Raw genomic sequence first — 18,585 nt, forward strand, 5'->3', positions numbered from 1 at the left:
GTATGCGTAGAGTACCTTCCAATGAACAACTTTGCAGTTCGGAGTTTCTGCGCAGGAACAGCCCTTCTATGAGTTTTGAACAGAAGTCAGTTTTGACTTCAGATGACTTGTCTAACTTGCAAAGTACCAGACTTATGTGACTTGCAGAGTACCAGACTTATGTGACTTGCAGAGTTTGTAGACTTGCAGAACTTGGTTGCTTTATGTAACTTGCAGAACTTTGACTTAGAATACTTGCAGAATTTGATTGGTTGTCTGTGACTTGCAGGATTGAGAGAACTAAGGTGATTGGAGCTTAGGTGATTAAGCTTTAGGCTTAATCTTACTGAAAACGGCAATTCGTGGGGGGGGGAGGGGGTGTTTTTTCAGCCGGCGGAAAAATCGCGGGCATATTCTTGTACCTCACGATGAATTTGAGAAGCTTAAAGCTTCTTTAAGCTTTAGTTGAGCTTCTTAAGCTTTTAAACTTATGATTAGAAGACTTATCTCTCTGAAACTCCATGACTTGATGAAGAGGATGTAGGAGTGGTCCTCCACCTCTACAGGTTGGTCCTTCGCAGTCTGATGATGGAAACAGAGGTTCTTGATTGCCAGGAATCCAACTGTATCGACCGTTCGCGACGAAATTGATCGTAGAGCTCGATCGTTCCAGGAGCTCTGCCTTCGCACAAGATGGGTAGCAATTGGAAGCTATTGATCTCAGCTTCGCTCTGATACCACTGGTGCGCAAATCGGATGATGTACGCTCGCGTAGTGAATGCCGGAAGGTTGCCAAGAACAATAGAACTCTACTTTTTGCACAAAATTCAATGTAAAAAGCATGAATGACATGAACAAGAGACCAATTGGGTGCAATCTCCCCCCATGCCTTGTATGAGCACTCCACAAAGCATGTATTTTATGTATTATTCATCTTCAAGCTCCAATAATATCCCAAATTACAAAATAGCAAGCTTTTAGCTTTTGAGTTTGCTTTAACATAAAATAGGAATAAAGCTAACGGACAGTGCCCAAAGAGTCTGGCATGCCCAATACAATGTCCAAGTATAAATAACATAATCGTGCACCCATGCACATACAAAATAATAATAAATATCCAACGCCTCAATAAATAGGCGTGATAAAATATAGGCGTGGCGCCCATCAAAATATAAATGATAAATCGAATACTCGCTATCCTCCAATGCTTTCCTCCGCCACTGCTGCTATCTCTACACATCAACTGAAGCATTCACAATCGTTAGTAAAATAATACAATTAAACCGACAAAAGTGAATACCTAGCACTCTTCAGCTACATAAATAAATCAACTGGTTAGAAATCAATCCTAACCTTAATTTATTACGAGTGCGCACTCTAAACTCATAAACGTTTATTAATTTAATATGCATTTTGCGGAATCACCCGCTATGGAATTACCCATGTATACACTAAATTAATGAAACACCCGAAAAGCATAGGCATCCCCATCAACTTGTTGCACAAAGAATCCACTTTGTGTATGAGCCCCGATCATCAAAGTTTACGGAATTCACAGTAAAACCTCACGGAATCCACCATGGCACGGAATCCACCATGAAATATGCCTCCTAGCATCAACATATTTGAGCATGTGTAGTTGTAGTAGGGCATTCCAGAAACGTTCAGTGTATTGGGAAATAGGTTCGCAATCTCTTTGCTGTAAAAGATCCCATTGCTTAATGGCTTTTTCATGGAACTGAGGAGGAAGGAAATTCTGCAAAAACTTCTTTTGGAAAGTCTCCCAGGTAGTGGGACAATCAATGCTCTTGCGGACCACAGTCCTCCATAAGGATGCTCGATTAACTAAATGGTTAGTGACACAATTAATTTTGCCTTTCTCAGCATATGTTTCTTCATGGATGTAGTCATCAAATTGACTGATAAATGCAAGTACAACATTTTCATCTCATCATCCATTGAAAGTATGAAATTTGAAATTTCTTTTACTTATCTTTGTTTCTTTGCGGTTGGATTGGGCTTCAAGTGTCGCATCGATGGTACGTCGTATAAGATCTTCGGGTTGCGGTCCATCTTGGTCGGTGGTAGATCATTGCAAATTGGCCAATTGAACTTGCAAAGCTTGTCGGGCTCTTCGTTCTTCTTCAAGCTGCATCATAATCAAATCCAACTTTTGTTCCATTGTTGGTTCGAGTAAATCACCTTCAGCCCATAAAATCGTCCATGTTTGGATCGGTCATCCTGTAAAATTCAAAAGACCTCACACTCTCGAAATCTTATTAGCGGGATGAGCGTGGCTCAAAGACGGGTATACAAGGCTTGTAAATTTTGTTTGGCTTTTGTAGTCTTTGTCCTTTGCGTATGCGGTATTCATTGTCACAACCGTTGTCACAACTCTATAGAAACAGAATTTGTATCCTTTTTCACTAATTTGTCTATATAATGATTTATTAAATTTATTTCCTTTGCACTAATTAGATATAAAGAAAAGTGCATTGGAGCTAGCCACTGATGAGTGGTCACAGGTTATGGTGGACCCACGCGGTGGGTTAAAGAAAAGATAGTTCACACTTCCACCTATATGACCCGATTGGGTGCCTGTGACTAGAACTCACGCATATCAAGGTTAGACTCGCACATAGAAAGGATTGATGCCTTGAAGTGTGGGCTAGATCCACCAGAACAAACAGTTACAATCAACAAGATGGCATGATCATGAAATGCTTGTATAATGTGCATGTGTGAGCTGAAAGCTTGAAATGCACATTTCTTTGCACAGGAAAGTCACATGAAGATTCGGATACCATTTTTGCGATGTACATGGAAAAAGCTTTCATATGACACCCATATTAGGGGGGTTCCTAAATTTTAGGAGATCCCTAAATTTTAGGGACCTCCTAAAATTTAGGAGCCTCAAATTAGCCTAAAAATGCTAGTCCTAAAAAATAGGGATGTCATTCTAAAAATAGTAAGTTCTGTACTCTGACTGTGCTTACTAAATTTGGTTGTTTCTATTCTTGACAGTATTCAACACAAAAAGGAAGGCCATAGAGAAGAGACAAGTGTCAAGACACTTGTCACACAAGTTTCCAAGTGTCCCACCACTTGTCACATCTCATGACATGTGGCTGGACACTTGTCTTGTGCTACTCCACTTTTCCCTTTTGTACTAGCTCTCCCCTCTCCTATAAATAAGAGCTCGTTTTTCTTCATTCAACATCATTTTTCTTTGCTGTAAACTCATGTATAGCACCCACAGATAGCCAGAAACTGGCCCCATCCATCCCCATCATCATCCCCCACTTCTCCATTATCAAATTCCTCCATATTCCCTCTTCTATCACTGCTGTTTTACAAGACAACAAGCCTGTAAATTCATTACAATACCTTCTTCTCGAGCTATTTCTTCCATTTTAGCTACAAGAAGCAAGCCCTATCCATGTACTGCTGATCAACGATGGAGAAAGGCTGAATTCCCCTTTTTCTTCTCTCATACTGTAAAGAAATCAGTTCTTATCATTGCATAATAGATAATGCATGTGTGTTTGTACATCTTTGCATGATCTTGTGAGAGTGAGAATTACTTCTTCTCACTCTCAGGTTGATTGTAACTGAGCTCTTCCCTAAGGGACTTGGATTGAGCAGAAATACATTCCTTCGGGGGGGGGGGGGGGGGGGGGTTGCCCATCTTCAACCCTCAATCTTGTCTCCATTAGTTTTACATTTTCATGGCTGTAATTTTGTGAGTAATTTTCATTTTCAGCTTTAAGTGTTCATTCTCTTTTATATTAAATCTCGAAAACCAGCGAATATCATAATTGTTAAGCATACTACGTTGTTCGGGGCGTTTACAACCGTCTTCGTAGAAATGGTGTATAATCTTCGTATGACCTGCGTATGAACTTCTGTTCTTGTTGAAATTGGTTCAGCAAGTCTGCAAGTGTGAACAGAGTCTACCAAAGAGCAATAAACTGATTCTGTGCTTCTGTGTGTGAACTACCTTTATGGGAGTTATTGAATAAGTCTGTAGTGACTTTTGTGACTTGCAAAATTTAGTAGACTTGGAATACTTGGAGGATTAAAGAGCTTTTCAACTTTATGTAGCTTACGTTATTTTTGGGTATCTAAGGATGTTGGCGACGGATTCGATGTCGTCCAGGACATGCTCTTGCCGCCGATCATCTGATTCGTTTAAGTAATCTTTTTAAAGCTTACTATTAAGCTTAATAAACTTTGAGATAAAGCTTTTAAGCTTTTTGACTATGGAGCTTACTGTTTGTCTGTTTCAAAACGACTTAAAGAAGGAGATGTCCACGTGGTCCTCCGCCTCCACAGATTGGTCCTTCGCGATCAAAGAGTGTAGGTGGGGGTTTTTGACCACCAGGAATACATTGGTATCAACCGTTCGTGACGAAACTGACTATAGAGCTCGATCGTTCCAGGAGCTTCGCCTTCGCCCAAGATGGTAAGTGATTGGAAGCTCTCAATGTCAGCTTTACTCTGATACCATTGGTGCACAAATCGGATGTCGTAAGCGCGCGTAGTGACGTCAAAAGGTCCCCAAGAACAAAAGAACTCTACTTTTTGCACACAAATTAATGTAGAAAGCTTGTACGACATGAACAAGAGACCAATTGGGTGCAATCTCCCCCCATGCCTTGTGTGAGTGCTCCACAAAGCATGTATTTCATATATTAATCATGTTCAAGCTCAAATAATAACCCAAATTACAAAATAGCACGCTTTAGCTTTTGAGTTTGCTTTTGTGCCAAATAGAATTAAAGCTAATGGGCACCCAAGAAGTCAGGCGTACCCAAATACAATGTCCAATACAAATATCTAAATCGTGTGCCCATGTGCATACAAAAATAATAAATAAATATCAGCGCTTTGATAAATAAGTGCCATGCCTAAGATATATGCCCATCAAAATATTGACGATAACTTGAATACACGCTATCCTCCAATGCTTTCCACTGCCACCGCTGCTATCTCTACACATCAACTGAAGCATTCACAATTGTTAGTAAAATAATACAATTAAACCAACAAAAGTGGATACCTAGCAGTCTTCAGCTACATAAATAAATTGGTTAGAAATCAATCCTAACCTTAATTTATCACGAGTACGCACTCTAAACTTATAAACGTTTATTAATTTAAATATGTATTTTGCGGAATCACCCGCTATGGAATCACCCATGTACATACAAAATTAACAAGACACTCGAAAAAGATAGGCGTCCCCATCGACTTCTCGCACAAAGAATCCACTTTGTGTATGAGCCCCGGTAACAAAATCTTACGGAATCCACTGTAAAACCTCACGGAATCCACTGAGGAATATGCCTCCTGGCATCATATGTTGTGTATGCATGTGTATATACATGTATGCATGTGTGTATGCATTGCATGTATTTGTACATGTATATTTGTGTGTCTACATGTGTATGTGTGTGCATGTTTGTAAGTATGTATTTTATAAGTGTATTCATTCTCGATCCTTCTCTCTCTCTCTCTCTCTCCAATTTTTCTCTCATATATATCTACATGTGTATGAGCATGTATGCATATGTCTATGGGTGTATATGCACTCATGTGTGTATGTATTTACACATGTACATATATATGTATGTGTACATGTATATTGTTCATGTGTTTTTATAGTCTATATGCATTTGTGCATGGTTTTAGACTATATATGGATTGCATAGACATGTTCAACAGTTAAAATTATTATCTCATTTCACACATTCAATTTTAAAAAATTCTACTTTATTTTTATAGTGTAAGTGCGTTTGTGGGTGTTTTAGAATATGTACATGTTGCATGCACATATTCAACTATTGAAATATCATATCATTTTATATGTTTAATTGAAAAAGAAATCCATCTCTCTTGTTAGGGGAGAGAGGGAGAGAGAGAGAATATAAATTAACCCTCACTCACCCTTTTAAAAAAAGTCATCTCTATTTCTTGAATACTAAACTTCTCCTCCTCGTGCCACATAGGCTTAGGAGTCTTATTATAGGTTTGGGGTTCCCCAACCAAACCTCCAAATAATGTATAGAAAAAGTAATTCACACCTTTCATATAAAAGGTAAAACTTTCAGGGCCAAGGATTACTTGGGAAGGCTTCAACTTTGACCAACGAATCTAGTTCCTTTAATGCCCTTCAAATTATGCGCAGACCCTTCCACAGTCCACTTAAGGCAAGAAAGCACTGATTGGAAAGGACGCAGGATGATTGAAGCGCCCCCCCCCCCCCCCCGGAAAAAGCCCCTCCGGGTATATAAACCAAGGCCAAACCCCCCACCCCCCCCGGAAAGAAACCCATCTATCCAAACTTAGCTAATAAGGTAGATATCTACATTTAGCTATACCTTCACACACATAATGGGCAGCTTGTCGGACACTACCTTGCCTAACTTGACTGCAGGTCAAGTGATAACATGCAGAGGTTAGCTGCCATTTTTCGTTGTCGTCATCATCATCTTCTTTCAAGCATCCAATTTTTATGCCTTTGGAGCTGTATTAGTCTCTGTCTTACTTGGCTGCTGTAGCTTGGAAGCCCAATTAGCAGCTGTGTTAGTCTCTGTCTTACATGTTCTGTTTCTGATGTCCTTCCGCCATAGCTGCTGTCGCTTGGAAGCCCAAGGAGCCCCTGGTGATTCAGGAGGTGCAGGTCGATCCCCCGCAGGCCGGCGAGGTCCGAATCAAGATCACGCACACGTCCCTCTGCCACACCGATGTATTCTTCTGGGAGAACGAGGTATTGTTTGCAGCCTCATGGGTGATTATCTTAATTCTGCGTTGGGGGCTTGTTGCTGATGACTATTTTCTTTTGTGTTTTTGGTTTGATTAATGGCAGGGTTTGTTTCCTCGGATTCTCGGGCATGAGGCAGCCGGGTGAGGGTCTCTTGAGTGTGATCATCTGAGAGAGAGAGAGAGGGGGGGGGGGGGCGGGGGGCAACACTCTGATGGATTGATTGATCAATCTCAGATGATGATCTGCACTCAGAGAGACTGAGTGATGATCATATGTGTGTGTGAGGGAGAGAGAGAGAGAGAGAGAGAGAGAGAGAGAGAGAGAGAGAGTGTGTGTGTGAGGGAGAGAGATTGATTGATCACTTTTACATGATGATCTCTGGAGCGAGAGAGACACCGAGAGAAGATCATGTACTGCATATCAACTCTGCAGGATTGTGGAGAGCGTGGGCGAAGGCGTGACAGATTTGAGAGAAGGGGATCATGTCGTCCCAGTATTCACAGGCGAGTGTGGTGAGTGCCGGCAGTGCAAGTCGGAAAAGACCAATCTCTGCGCCAAGCTCAAGGTGAATCCTGGCCGGACTTTCATGTTGCACGATGGGAAGTCCCGCTTCTCGATCAGAACCAGTGGCGGGGAGCAGATCCCTGTTCACCATTTCTTGAGTGTGTCGAGCTTCTCGGAGTACACGGTGATGGAGGCCGGCTGTGTTGCCAAAGTCAATTCAGAGGCACCTCTGGAGAAGATCTGCCTCTTTGCCTGTGGAGTTCCCACAGGTAGGGACGTTTCTGAAAGTTGTCACAGCTAAACATGTGAAAATTATGTTACAGCGATCGTATATGTATAGATAGATGTATATGATCACGATTATATACCAGTTCCAGCAATCATCTACTTGTATTGATTCCATGATCATCCAACATATGTGTGTACATATTATAGGAGTTGGAGCTGCCTGGAACTGTGCCAAGGTGGAGAAGGGGTCTACTGTTGTCATCTTCGGGCTGGGGGCTGTGGGTTTAGCGGTAATTGCTGAAGTTTTCAAAATCTCATCTCTTCTTAGATGCGAGTAGATTGGTGCCACCCAGGGATCGAACTCATGCATCTCAGCCCAACTGGGCTATGACCCCAGTCACAAATTTCATCTCTGCTTATATACATACATACATATATATATATATATATATATATATTCCTGAAAAGGACAAAGGAGAAATGAAAGATGGCGCTCATGTGGGTTGTCCGATAGTGTGCTCTCTCATGTGGGTTGTCTGATCATGTGCTCTCTCAATTCTGTTGTTTAGGTTGCGGTGGGAGCCAAGATCGCAGGGGCGTCTCGCATCATTGGGATTGACATCAACCCAGCAAAGTTTGACACAGGTGAACACACACACACACACACAGAGACACTCAGAGGAGGAGAGTCTTTGCACCGATGAAAACAAGCCATCGTTTATTACTGGTCATACAAACATAAAGTATGGATCCAAACAAACTACTGTTCATTACTGGTTATACAAACATAAAGTAGGAGACTTTTTCTTGTCTCATCTCATCTCATGTGGTGTAATTTGTGTGTGTGTGTGTGTGACAGCAAAACCTTTTGGCGTTTCTGAATTTGTTAATCCTCGGGACCACACCAAACCAATCCAGGACGTAAGGCTCGTTTCTGTAACCATCCATTGTTGACAAGATGCATAATTGATAATGTTGCTGAAAAGACCCTTTTCCATAAAATCTATATATTTGCAGTGACTATGGGTGGTACCTTCAGTGCTAGAAAGTGGAGATGTGATGTGGTGTGTCTTTGAGATGCATGTGTCCGTCACTTAGGGTATCTCATGAAGTAATTTTGTGTGTGCCTCGAGGGTTGTAATGCCATGAGCTTTAACTTTTCCTTTTGCGTTTGCTTGTGCACATGTGGAGGCAGGTGGTGAAAGAGCTAACTGGTGGGGGTGCGGATTATTGTTTCGAGTGCGTGGGCAATGCTGACCTTATGTTATCTGCATTTGGAAGTTGCCATGAGGTGAGTATTCATACTTGCATGCACACACACGCAACACATTGATTTTCATACTGGAAGCAACTTGCAACTTCTATAAATTCCATTATTGCTTTACATAACTAGCTAATAAGTAGTTTAAATTTAAATGCCAAAGCCTTAGTAATTGGGTCTGACTCATGCCACTCCTAATACACGTTGTTGTACAATACATATTAGCAACTCTGCCATGTAGCCTTAGTAATTGGGTCACTAACTCTTGCCACTCCTAATACGCATTCTTATACAATATGCATGAAGGCAGGACTTAAGTTTATTTGAGCAAAATTCAATAACTAAAATGAAGCATGTATAGCTAATATTTTAAGACATTACTAAACGCGCTATATATGCATGCCTATAGCAACTCAAGGGTATTTGCATCTTACTTCACATTCACAGCACTCACACACACTCTCGATCTATCTATTTCTTGTTTAACATCAAATGCATAACAAAGTTAATTAACACAATTGGAAAATCCTATTCACCTCAATTAAAGACGGTTAATTACCAACTATTCATGTAGGGAAGATACAACTCATTTCAATCAAAAAGAGAATCCGTTAGTTGCATCATTTTGAATCAAGAGGAACAACTAGGACAAAAAGTATGTCTGTCAATAATTAATCAAAAAGATATTCAATCTCCTTTATTGTTAGACTTGGTAGATATATGCATGCTTATTGAAAAAGAACATTCTAGTTGCATGATTTTGGATTCAGAGGGGCAACTAGGGACAAAGTATATGCCTATCTACAACTAGTCCAAAAAAATAAATAAATCCCCTCTTTATTGAATCATAGACTTAGTGAAAGCATACATGCTTGTTTTGTGGTTTGGACTCTTTGCTTAAACTCCATCACAATTATACTTAGTCTTGAACAAAGTTATACCTTTAAATCACAAAGGGAAATGCTTAATCCTCTCAACTTGCTTAGTCAACATGCACAAGTTTTGCCACTCATGACCTTGGTTGGTTTATAGCTTATGTCCATTTTGTCATTGTGGTTTTGGGCTTTAATCCATTATATACAATCCATTATGCATGCCTTTCATGACCATGACTAGACTTGATGAGTATTCTGTATTCTATTTTGTGGTGTTGGCTTTGGCCCATCTTCATATGCAATTTAACTTTTTGGTTTTGGGCTTTCACCCACCTTTATGTGATGTTTTAACTTTATAGACACACCACATGCTCTTATGTGCAGTGTACTTTTAGATATCTTGGATTTTCAACATATGCACTTACCTAGTAAAAAGAGTAGTAAAAAGAGTGTTCATAAGCGTTCGAAAGTTGTGGGACAGTCTACAAATTATGTGTTGATATCTTCTTACACTATGTACTCTTTGTACATGATATAATGTAGTTCATTATTTCTTTGTTTTTGAAATATTCATGAATGTGCATAGTTGAGACTTGAAAAGGAAAAAAGCTATTGTTCTTTAAAGTAAAGTACTCTCTTCTAGAAACAAAAGAGGTTGAGATTTTATTACTTCTCTTATCATATCTTTGTATTTGAGTTGCTAAAATTTAGCAAGATGCTAAAAGTTCGTGTGATTCATTTGAACTATAATATTTTAGGCAAGTTCCTTTAAATATTGAGTAACAAATGTTTTGAATGTTAGTCTTCTAACATTGCTCATTACATTATAAATGTTTGTCACATCAATAGACATCAAGTCATGCATTAGTGCTCTATGTTTCTCTCTCTCTCTCTCTCTCTCTCTCTCTTTGCCACATGTAAATAAATAAATAAATAAAGTTAAATAGGCATATTGTAATGACCATAAATCTCATATTGCATAGATAAAATTGAATGAACTATCATTTGTGTTAGTCACCACTATAAAACCCTTAGAACTCTTAACCAAGTTACTAAATGTCCTAAATCATAGTTCTTTTCCAATTAGTCACACATTCATAGGATAAATGTTAGGACATGTTTTAACTTCTTATGTCGTGACACTAGTAAGGTTCTTGAATCACTATAATCCTAGAACTATGATATGTGTGCTCTTAGGGACCTAATGATAAATTAAGAGAAGCTAATATTTGTATATGGGTGTTAAAGGTCTATTTATTATGTAACAAAGAATAAGGAGTAGATTTGATCTCAATATGATGAATCTTTTAAGTATCATCATAATGTAAGGTTGATATGGGCTTTACTATTGTGTATGAAAAAATGTCCCCATAACACATATCCTTAATGTGTGTTTCTCTAGCTTGCTTATATCCTTTTGAATGCACCCACACACAAAGTAAACGATTGTATGAATGAATAGATATACATAGTCAATCATTGATATAATCATAGTGGGCGATAAAGTTCTTCCCTTGTTCCTTCTTTTGTAACACGTGCATAAGATTTTGGTGCATGTCTTAACCTAGATAAATTTCTATTGATTCATGTAGGGATGGGGAAAGACAATATTGGTGGGCATCGAAGTTAGAAGGGATAAGTTGCTAAATTTGCACCCCATGCAATTTTTTGATGGAATTGAGATCAAAGGCTCTACTTTGGGTGAGTTCAAAAGGTCGCAAATTCCAAAACTTGTGGACATGTATATGGACAAGGTATGTTACATGGTTTCAAAAGTTAAATAGTAGTTGGCATTTTAATGTATTGTCCATGACGTATGTTGATGTGGTTTTGTGTTGTATTCTTTTGTAATTGGGTGGGAAAATGACATGAAGACATTGAGAGTGGATGGTTTTGTGACACATGAGCTACCTTTTGAACAAATCAATGATGCTTTCAAGCTTCTTATGGAGGGAAAAAGTTTGCGATGTGTCATGCACACAACACATGCTGAAAATTTGTAATTCAAAACATGTTCTCCAAAGTGAATACTTTTATTTTTTTTGGTCTAGTTAATATCAACTATTTGTATCAACTAGCATTGCATAACTTTTTGCATATGGAAACTAATGAGGAATGCTAATACAAGTAATATTGAAAGTTGTACCAACTTTACACAAATAGTAGAATCAAATAACTTTTTGCAAATGGAAACTAATGTGGAATGCTAATACGAGTATTGTGAAACTTTATACAATCTTCCATGGATGATTATGGGATGAAAACTTCTTGTTCACTTAGTATTAATATTACTTTATTGCATGAATCAATTACGATGGTCTTTATGTAATGTCACAATGTTTTTCAATAAAAGCATATAAAGCAATTATTAGGTTAGATTGTTCCTACTCATTCCTCATTCTAGTTATCGTGGAAATTTAAACCACCTTTCATAGATAATGAACGGGTAAAATAGTTCCTGATAAATTAGTACAAGTTCACTTTTTTGCACGAAACAATTACAAGGGTCTTTATGTAATGCTACAATTACAATGTTTTGAATGAAATAAGTTGGGAGAGCACAACTGGCAAGAAATCGGCGGTTCTCGACAAAACAGTGTGTTGAATGTCAGGCAATTCTCACAAGATTGTATTGCATGCCTTGTCTTTTCCTTGGTTGCATGAAGAGGAAAAGACCTCCAAATCCTCTGATTGTTTCTCTTGAGGAAAAGAAAGCTCAGAAGGAAGGGCAAGATGATGAGATGGAAATAGCATCTTTGTCAAACATGTGAAAAGACCCATCTATGATAGAAGATGTGTTTAAGTCTATGGTTACTGACCTTAAGGGGATTTTTGCCAAGGTTCTAAGGAAGGCTTTAGGTGAGGGTAAGAATTCATAAAGCTCAAATTGCACTATTCATCTTGGGGGGGTGTACCTATAAGAAATTATCCATATCACATATGTAAAAGATTATTTAAAAATTCATTTACATATTAAATGTATTAAGATGACCCCTATTTTTGTAGGAAAATTATGGTCTATCTTCAAATTGTCATAAAAAATCAATTTGGTAAATGTAGTCATGTAAATTTTAATAATTAAAATAGCCCCTTTGATGATCACACTTTGTATGCTTACATCTCGAGGTGCACTCCCAGAGTTGTCCATGGAGTTGATGTGTCACATGTATTTTGAATATTCTACTTTCAGGAGATGCTCGAGTTGGTTGATGGTATGGCAATCAAGATTGTGTGCATTCTCAAGTTCTCACCATTACCTAACTTGTGCTATGTATACATGGGCATTTTGCCAAGAGTTTTCCCAAGAAACAAAACATACAAGTGGAAAAGAAAGAAGATAAGAAATTGGAGGAGAAGCCATTAGACAAAGTGGTAGGTCCTTTGGTAGTAGAGAAACCAAAAGAGGCAGGTCGAGCTTGGAGTGGAGATAAAGATCCTAAGAAGAATCCTGAGAAGATTTAGTTGCCAAGTCACGTTGAGAAGCAAGTTAAGTCTAAATAGACTTTTTATGATAATAAAAAGAACAAGACTCCAAATCAAGAAAGAAGCTCAGATTGGCAAAAAAGGCTCAAAGACCAAGACAAATGACTTGATCACTCAAAAAGTTAGCTAGAAAAAGCCAAAATTTTGTCAATGTTTATGTGTCTCTGGGGGAATTCGATATAAACATGTAACTTAGACATGAAATGACTTGAGATGATGTCTTGGGATGTCTGAGGGATTGGAGCTTACCCCAAGAAAGAAGTTGATATAGCCTTGATTAAGAAAAGGAAAGTAGATGTGATGGCCTTACAGGACAAGAAATAAATTATTAAAGACTCAATTAAGAAAAGAAAAGTAGGTGTGATGGTCTTATAAGAGATAATATGGCGGAAATTTCCCTATTCGCTTAATGACTACTCAATCTATAAGAATGCCCCCAAAAGAGTGAAATCATACTTTGCAAAAAAGATTTGGAGACTATTCTAATTAGTCATAGTGAGAGAAGCAAATTTGTCACAATGAAAGTTAAGTTTAATAATGTAGAATTAGCCATCATCTCGATTATGCACCCAATTAGTTCGAGGGTAGGGCTATTGTGTGGGACAAACTTGCCTCAATGGATATAGGTACATATATGATTTTTCTAGGTGATTTGAATATGGCATTGGCCCTCTTTTTATTGCTCACATAAGTCAAAGACCAACAATGTTGAGGGTGTTGAAAATCCAAGTCCTAATGATGTTGCTATAACTAATTGTAAAAAGTTGTGTGACATTCATTAGGGGAGTTTTGAGGTCTCGAAAATGCATTTTAGGATGTGGAGAGAGAGTGCTCTAGACCAATAGGAGTAAAACCTCCGTAACAGAACTTCTATTTTTTAAAATTTTATTTTATTTTACAAAAATATATAAATATAATAATATTACGAATTTGTATTTTTATTATCTATTTTTAGTCTCTTATATTCGTAATTATGACATCTTTTGCATTAATGGCATAGAGTCTCGGTTACTTTTATTTAATGATATATCTAGATTAATGATAATGACTGATGTAATCTAAATTCAAATTAGTGAAAAGCATGGCACTCAGTTTTTTCCCTCCTTTCTTTTATTCCTCTATTGCTTTTCCCTCCGTTGTGGTAGCCTAGTCCTCTCTCTCTCTCTCTCTCTCTCTCTCTCTCTCTCTCTCTCTCTCTCTCTCTCTCTCTCTCTCTCTCTCTCTCTCTCTCTCTCTCTCTCTTCTACTATGGATATAGAAATTTGACCTTCAACAAGGCATCCAAGCTCCCAAATCATATCCATATCAGTGTTTAACTCATTCCAAACTGATGGAAGATGGATTCCTACTATCATTAGCAAAGGTAGTTGGATCACCATGCAATAAGCAAAACGTGGAAAAAGGCAAAGACATGAGAGCTCATTTATCTCTGCTTGGAAGGGCAGAATCCGAGATTTTAAGCTTGGAGCAAATAAGAATAGCATCTAAGAGGTACTAGTGCAACATGTGTTCATGCATAGAGAGCTCTGTTTAGAACTTGGATCTTCAAAGCTTCCAATGCATAGACCAAATTGTAAGAATTTGATTCTTAAAGTTTTTCCTTTCTTAAACATGGTTTAGGTTTTTCCATTATAATATTTGTTTGTCTTGTAGATGTCTATCCCTCTAATCTTGAGGGATGGCAACCACTGGAGTCTATTGTTGATATTATTGATGTTATACATGGTTCAATTCGAGAAGAAATGTATAGAGGCAGAAAGAAGACAGAGCTTACAAAGAATGGAATATTCTTTTATGACCATTCTTATGTTATTCCTATACGGCATTGCCAATGGGGATCAATAAACCTCCTTCATTTTGCTAGATTTTTCAAGCTTTGAGTGGCCTTTGCCAAGTCCAGCTACTAATGAGGGCTATAGATGTAAGATATTATCTGAGATCCAGAAAGCATTCAAATGTAATATCTCGTAGGCTAAGCAAACTTACTTTGTTTTGCCTATTAATATATTTATTGAGTTCTTCTCTAATATGGAGATAAGAATAACAAAAACCATGCTTTCAGTGATGAAGAGACTAACATATGATCATGTCATACAATTTGTTGATGAAGGATGGGATACAAGGACAGAAGGAAAATTTATATGTAAGATAGATCAAGACTCTATAGCTTGTAAATATATGATTGCTACTCAAAATTTTATCCTTAGCTTTTACTATAGTTGATAGCATTTTGTTGGTAATAGTCTAGTTGCTTTAGACCAGAATCTTAATGATTTCCGCAAAGATCCTATAGTGGATCTTGATATTTGGTTCAATGAGGATATTATTGCAATCTTAAAGATCAGAAAATCATGTACGCTACATCAAGTGAGGATGGATTTACAAAATGAAGACGTTGAACTACCATGCTCCATTGTATTCCAACTTGACAAGAAACGAGTAAGTTTTCACATCATATTATATCTACTTAGATGTATATCAAGATCTCACTTCCTAACTAACAAAAATTTGTAATTTATTTTTTGCAGATATCGAAAAGGAGAGAAAAGAATATACACTACAAGGACATTCAAGAAAAGATATATTTACTGTCAATATAAAATATATGTACAAATTTTGTAGCAGATGTCTATCTGCCATCTCTATGAGATATACAAGGACTGAAGGGCAAATTTATATATATGAAGGCTTACAAGGTGATATAGAAAAGCTATTTCTTTTTTCGAGAACCATCCTTTCTAAGAGTCCTTTTGCCTTTCTTTGATGCCTTGGGTATAGAAGGTGTGGGTAAATGTGTTGAAGCTGTGGCTTCACCTTCCGTGGTTATAGGCACTGCATCTCCTTCATTGTGTAAATCGCCACCAATCTCTGTTGTTGGTTGTATATAATTGACCATTATATACTTCAAGAGCTTTTCTTTGACGTACCAAACATGCTCAGATGCATAGCAATCCTTCGAAAACTGCCACACATTTATAGGAAAAAGAGTTTTAGTTCATTATTCTTACAATAGACTATATTTTTATCATCAATGGACTATTTGCAATGAATATCTATCTTAAAGTTTAGCATCTTTCATATTACCTTTACATGTTTATCATCATTAAGATAAACAAAGTTAACTATTCTTCTAGCATTTGCAATCACCCTCTAGCCACAAGAATGGCTATCATCCTGATGAGGACACTGCAATCACCAACACAAAGTAAAACTATGAAATTTACGGATTGTAGTTCATAGAGTAAACTTATGTTTCAATTATTTTAATCAATAACTTACCACAACTTGTCTATATTGCATTGTTGTAAGCAAATCAGATGGCATAGGGAGCCTTTTCTCTAGCTCTTCAATTAATCTTTTTTCACCTCTATATATAAAATATATTGAAATTTAGAGTACTTAAAAAAAAAGAATTGAAATATCAAGGAGCCCTTGGATAATATAACTTACAATTTAGCATTTCCATGGCTTTCTTTCATAGAGTTGATTTAAAAACATTGCTTATCCACACAGTCTATTGCAATCAAGCTGCAATGAGAACTGAAAGCAATCATATCTCAACAAATTAGTAGGATAAAATCTCAAAAACTCTAATAGAATATTGAATCACTTACTTTTCATTATATGGAATTATAAGGAGCTCCAAAGTATCGAAGTCAATTAGATTGAACCACTGCTCAACAAAACTTGTATCAAGCTCGTTCCTCATAAAGTATGAGATAGATGGATCAAGAACCTCAATTTTTTGTTGCATATTCAAAGGAAACTCATGCATTACACACCTAGAAAAGGCATAGAAATAGTGAGTATAAACAAGAAAAATCTTATTGTTAAAAAATAATCAAAAAGTAAAAGTAACTATATGTGGATATACCTTAGGCTAGCAAGAATAATACTGTCATTTATTTCTCTTCTTTTATCCTCAAGAATCTGAACACAGGTAGTATCAAAGGAGATAATCTCAGCTCTTTTACCTAAGTCACAAGGTAAGAAATAAAACTCATTGAATCCTTTTGGATTAGCTGCTTCAAGAAGGGTGGCCAACTCATTTTCAAAGGGCTCTAGTTGCTCTGCTTCCCTTTCTTCAGCCCTTTGCCTCCTATACTCTCTCCATTTATCTACATGTTCCTCTTTAGCTTTCTTCTCTTTTTCATGTTGCCTTCTATCTCTCTCATGGGTGGCATCCTCAACCTTGGGACCAGAATCATCTTTCTTTCTCCTAGCTGGGGGCACATTAAGGATATTAAATGTCTTCTCATCAGTGAGAGGGGAACTGGCTCAAGGACCTTTGAAAATCTTTATCTTAGCCTCCTAAGAATTACCATATCCTTGTCCATGAGTGTGAGCCTATGAGCATGAGCAGCACAAATATAGGCATCTTGAAAAAACTCAACTAAAAAATCCTCTGTGGCTTCCTGTATGCAATTAAGGGTTGTTCTTGTCCATCTAAAACTATTCAAACTATATTTGTCATAATCTCCTTGACAAGCCTTTGAAAAGACAGCTTTGGAATTGCATTGTTAAGAGCCTAGAAAACTTTCTCCTTGGCTTTGACTTTCTAGAGAGCTTCTGAGGCTTTGAAGATTGATGAATCTTTGATGCTAAACCCCTAGGATCAATCTTCTCCTTCCTTGATGTTGCTTTAGTCCTAACCATTTGCCAAAAAAAGACATGCTATTTCTTGTCCAGTGAAACACGAGTTTCAAAAAAGAGACCTCCTTGCATCATGTTATTTTCGTGTTTCACCAGACAACACATAAATAGCAAAACAATCAACAAAACCAAGGAAAACAAAACATTAACCTAAGGAATACCATAACAATTACCTACAATCTCTACACCATTAAAGCCATAGAAGCAATGTTATAAAACATTAGGGAAAAATAATTCTTTATAGTACCACCAGATTATATCATAGACATGAACTTTTCAAACGCGAGTCAAAGGAAAAGTGTAGAAAACCATACCTTGTCTCGCGCTTTGCTGGAAAAAGTCCGTTTAAAACCAATTTTGTGAATAACTCTGGTGAAACACGAATACGGTCTTCACAACCACAGCTCGAAGACCCTGCTGCATGACCACGAAAATGTGTTGCATGACCACGAAAATGTGAAACAAAATTGGCCGTTGTTTTCCTTTATTGGGGGACTTTTCTAAAAATTGATGGTACATGGATTACTTGGCGCTATGTTAAGTGGAACACATGCGACGTATTCTGAGACTGTTATTCCCGTAAAAAGGGAGTGCGCACGTATTCTGAGATATTTCATGCGGTGTGTTAAGTGGAACACGTACGCATGTTGTTACGCGAGTGGTGATCGAGAGCAAGCCTCACTCACAACCCGATAACGAGATGTTAAGGAGTGCCAGTTGGGGTAATTAACTTTGTCGAATGCACAACACAACTTGAAAATTTCAAATATTTGATAATACACTGCAAGCCACATATAAAAACAAGACAAAACACAATGCCTCTTGAAGCTTAA

General features: G+C 37.6%; 1 protein-coding gene across 1 annotated transcript; it reads left to right on the forward strand.

The window, feature by feature from the left end:
- The first annotated feature begins 6,281 nt into the window (after positions 1 to 6,281).
- LOC148011514 (alcohol dehydrogenase 2-like) lies at positions 6,282 to 11,758 on the forward strand. The gene is made up of 10 exons (XM_087670872.1): positions 6,282 to 6,439; positions 6,615 to 6,751; positions 6,851 to 6,888; positions 7,181 to 7,521; positions 7,688 to 7,770; positions 8,050 to 8,125; positions 8,340 to 8,401; positions 8,676 to 8,771; positions 11,209 to 11,370; positions 11,491 to 11,758. The coding sequence occupies exons 1-10, from the start codon at positions 6,376 to 6,378 to the stop codon at positions 11,617 to 11,619; spliced, it is 1,188 nt and encodes a 395-aa protein (XP_087526998.1). The 5' UTR covers positions 6,282 to 6,375; the 3' UTR covers positions 11,620 to 11,758.
- The last annotated feature ends 6,827 nt before the right edge of the window (positions 11,759 to 18,585 follow it).

Source organism: Lygodium microphyllum, chromosome 28 (assembly GCF_053477565.2).
Source record: "Lygodium microphyllum isolate KBCC chromosome 28, Lygodium_microphyllum_v1.1.10, whole genome shotgun sequence".
Classification (NCBI taxonomy): domain Eukaryota; kingdom Viridiplantae; phylum Streptophyta; class Polypodiopsida; order Schizaeales; family Lygodiaceae; genus Lygodium; species Lygodium microphyllum.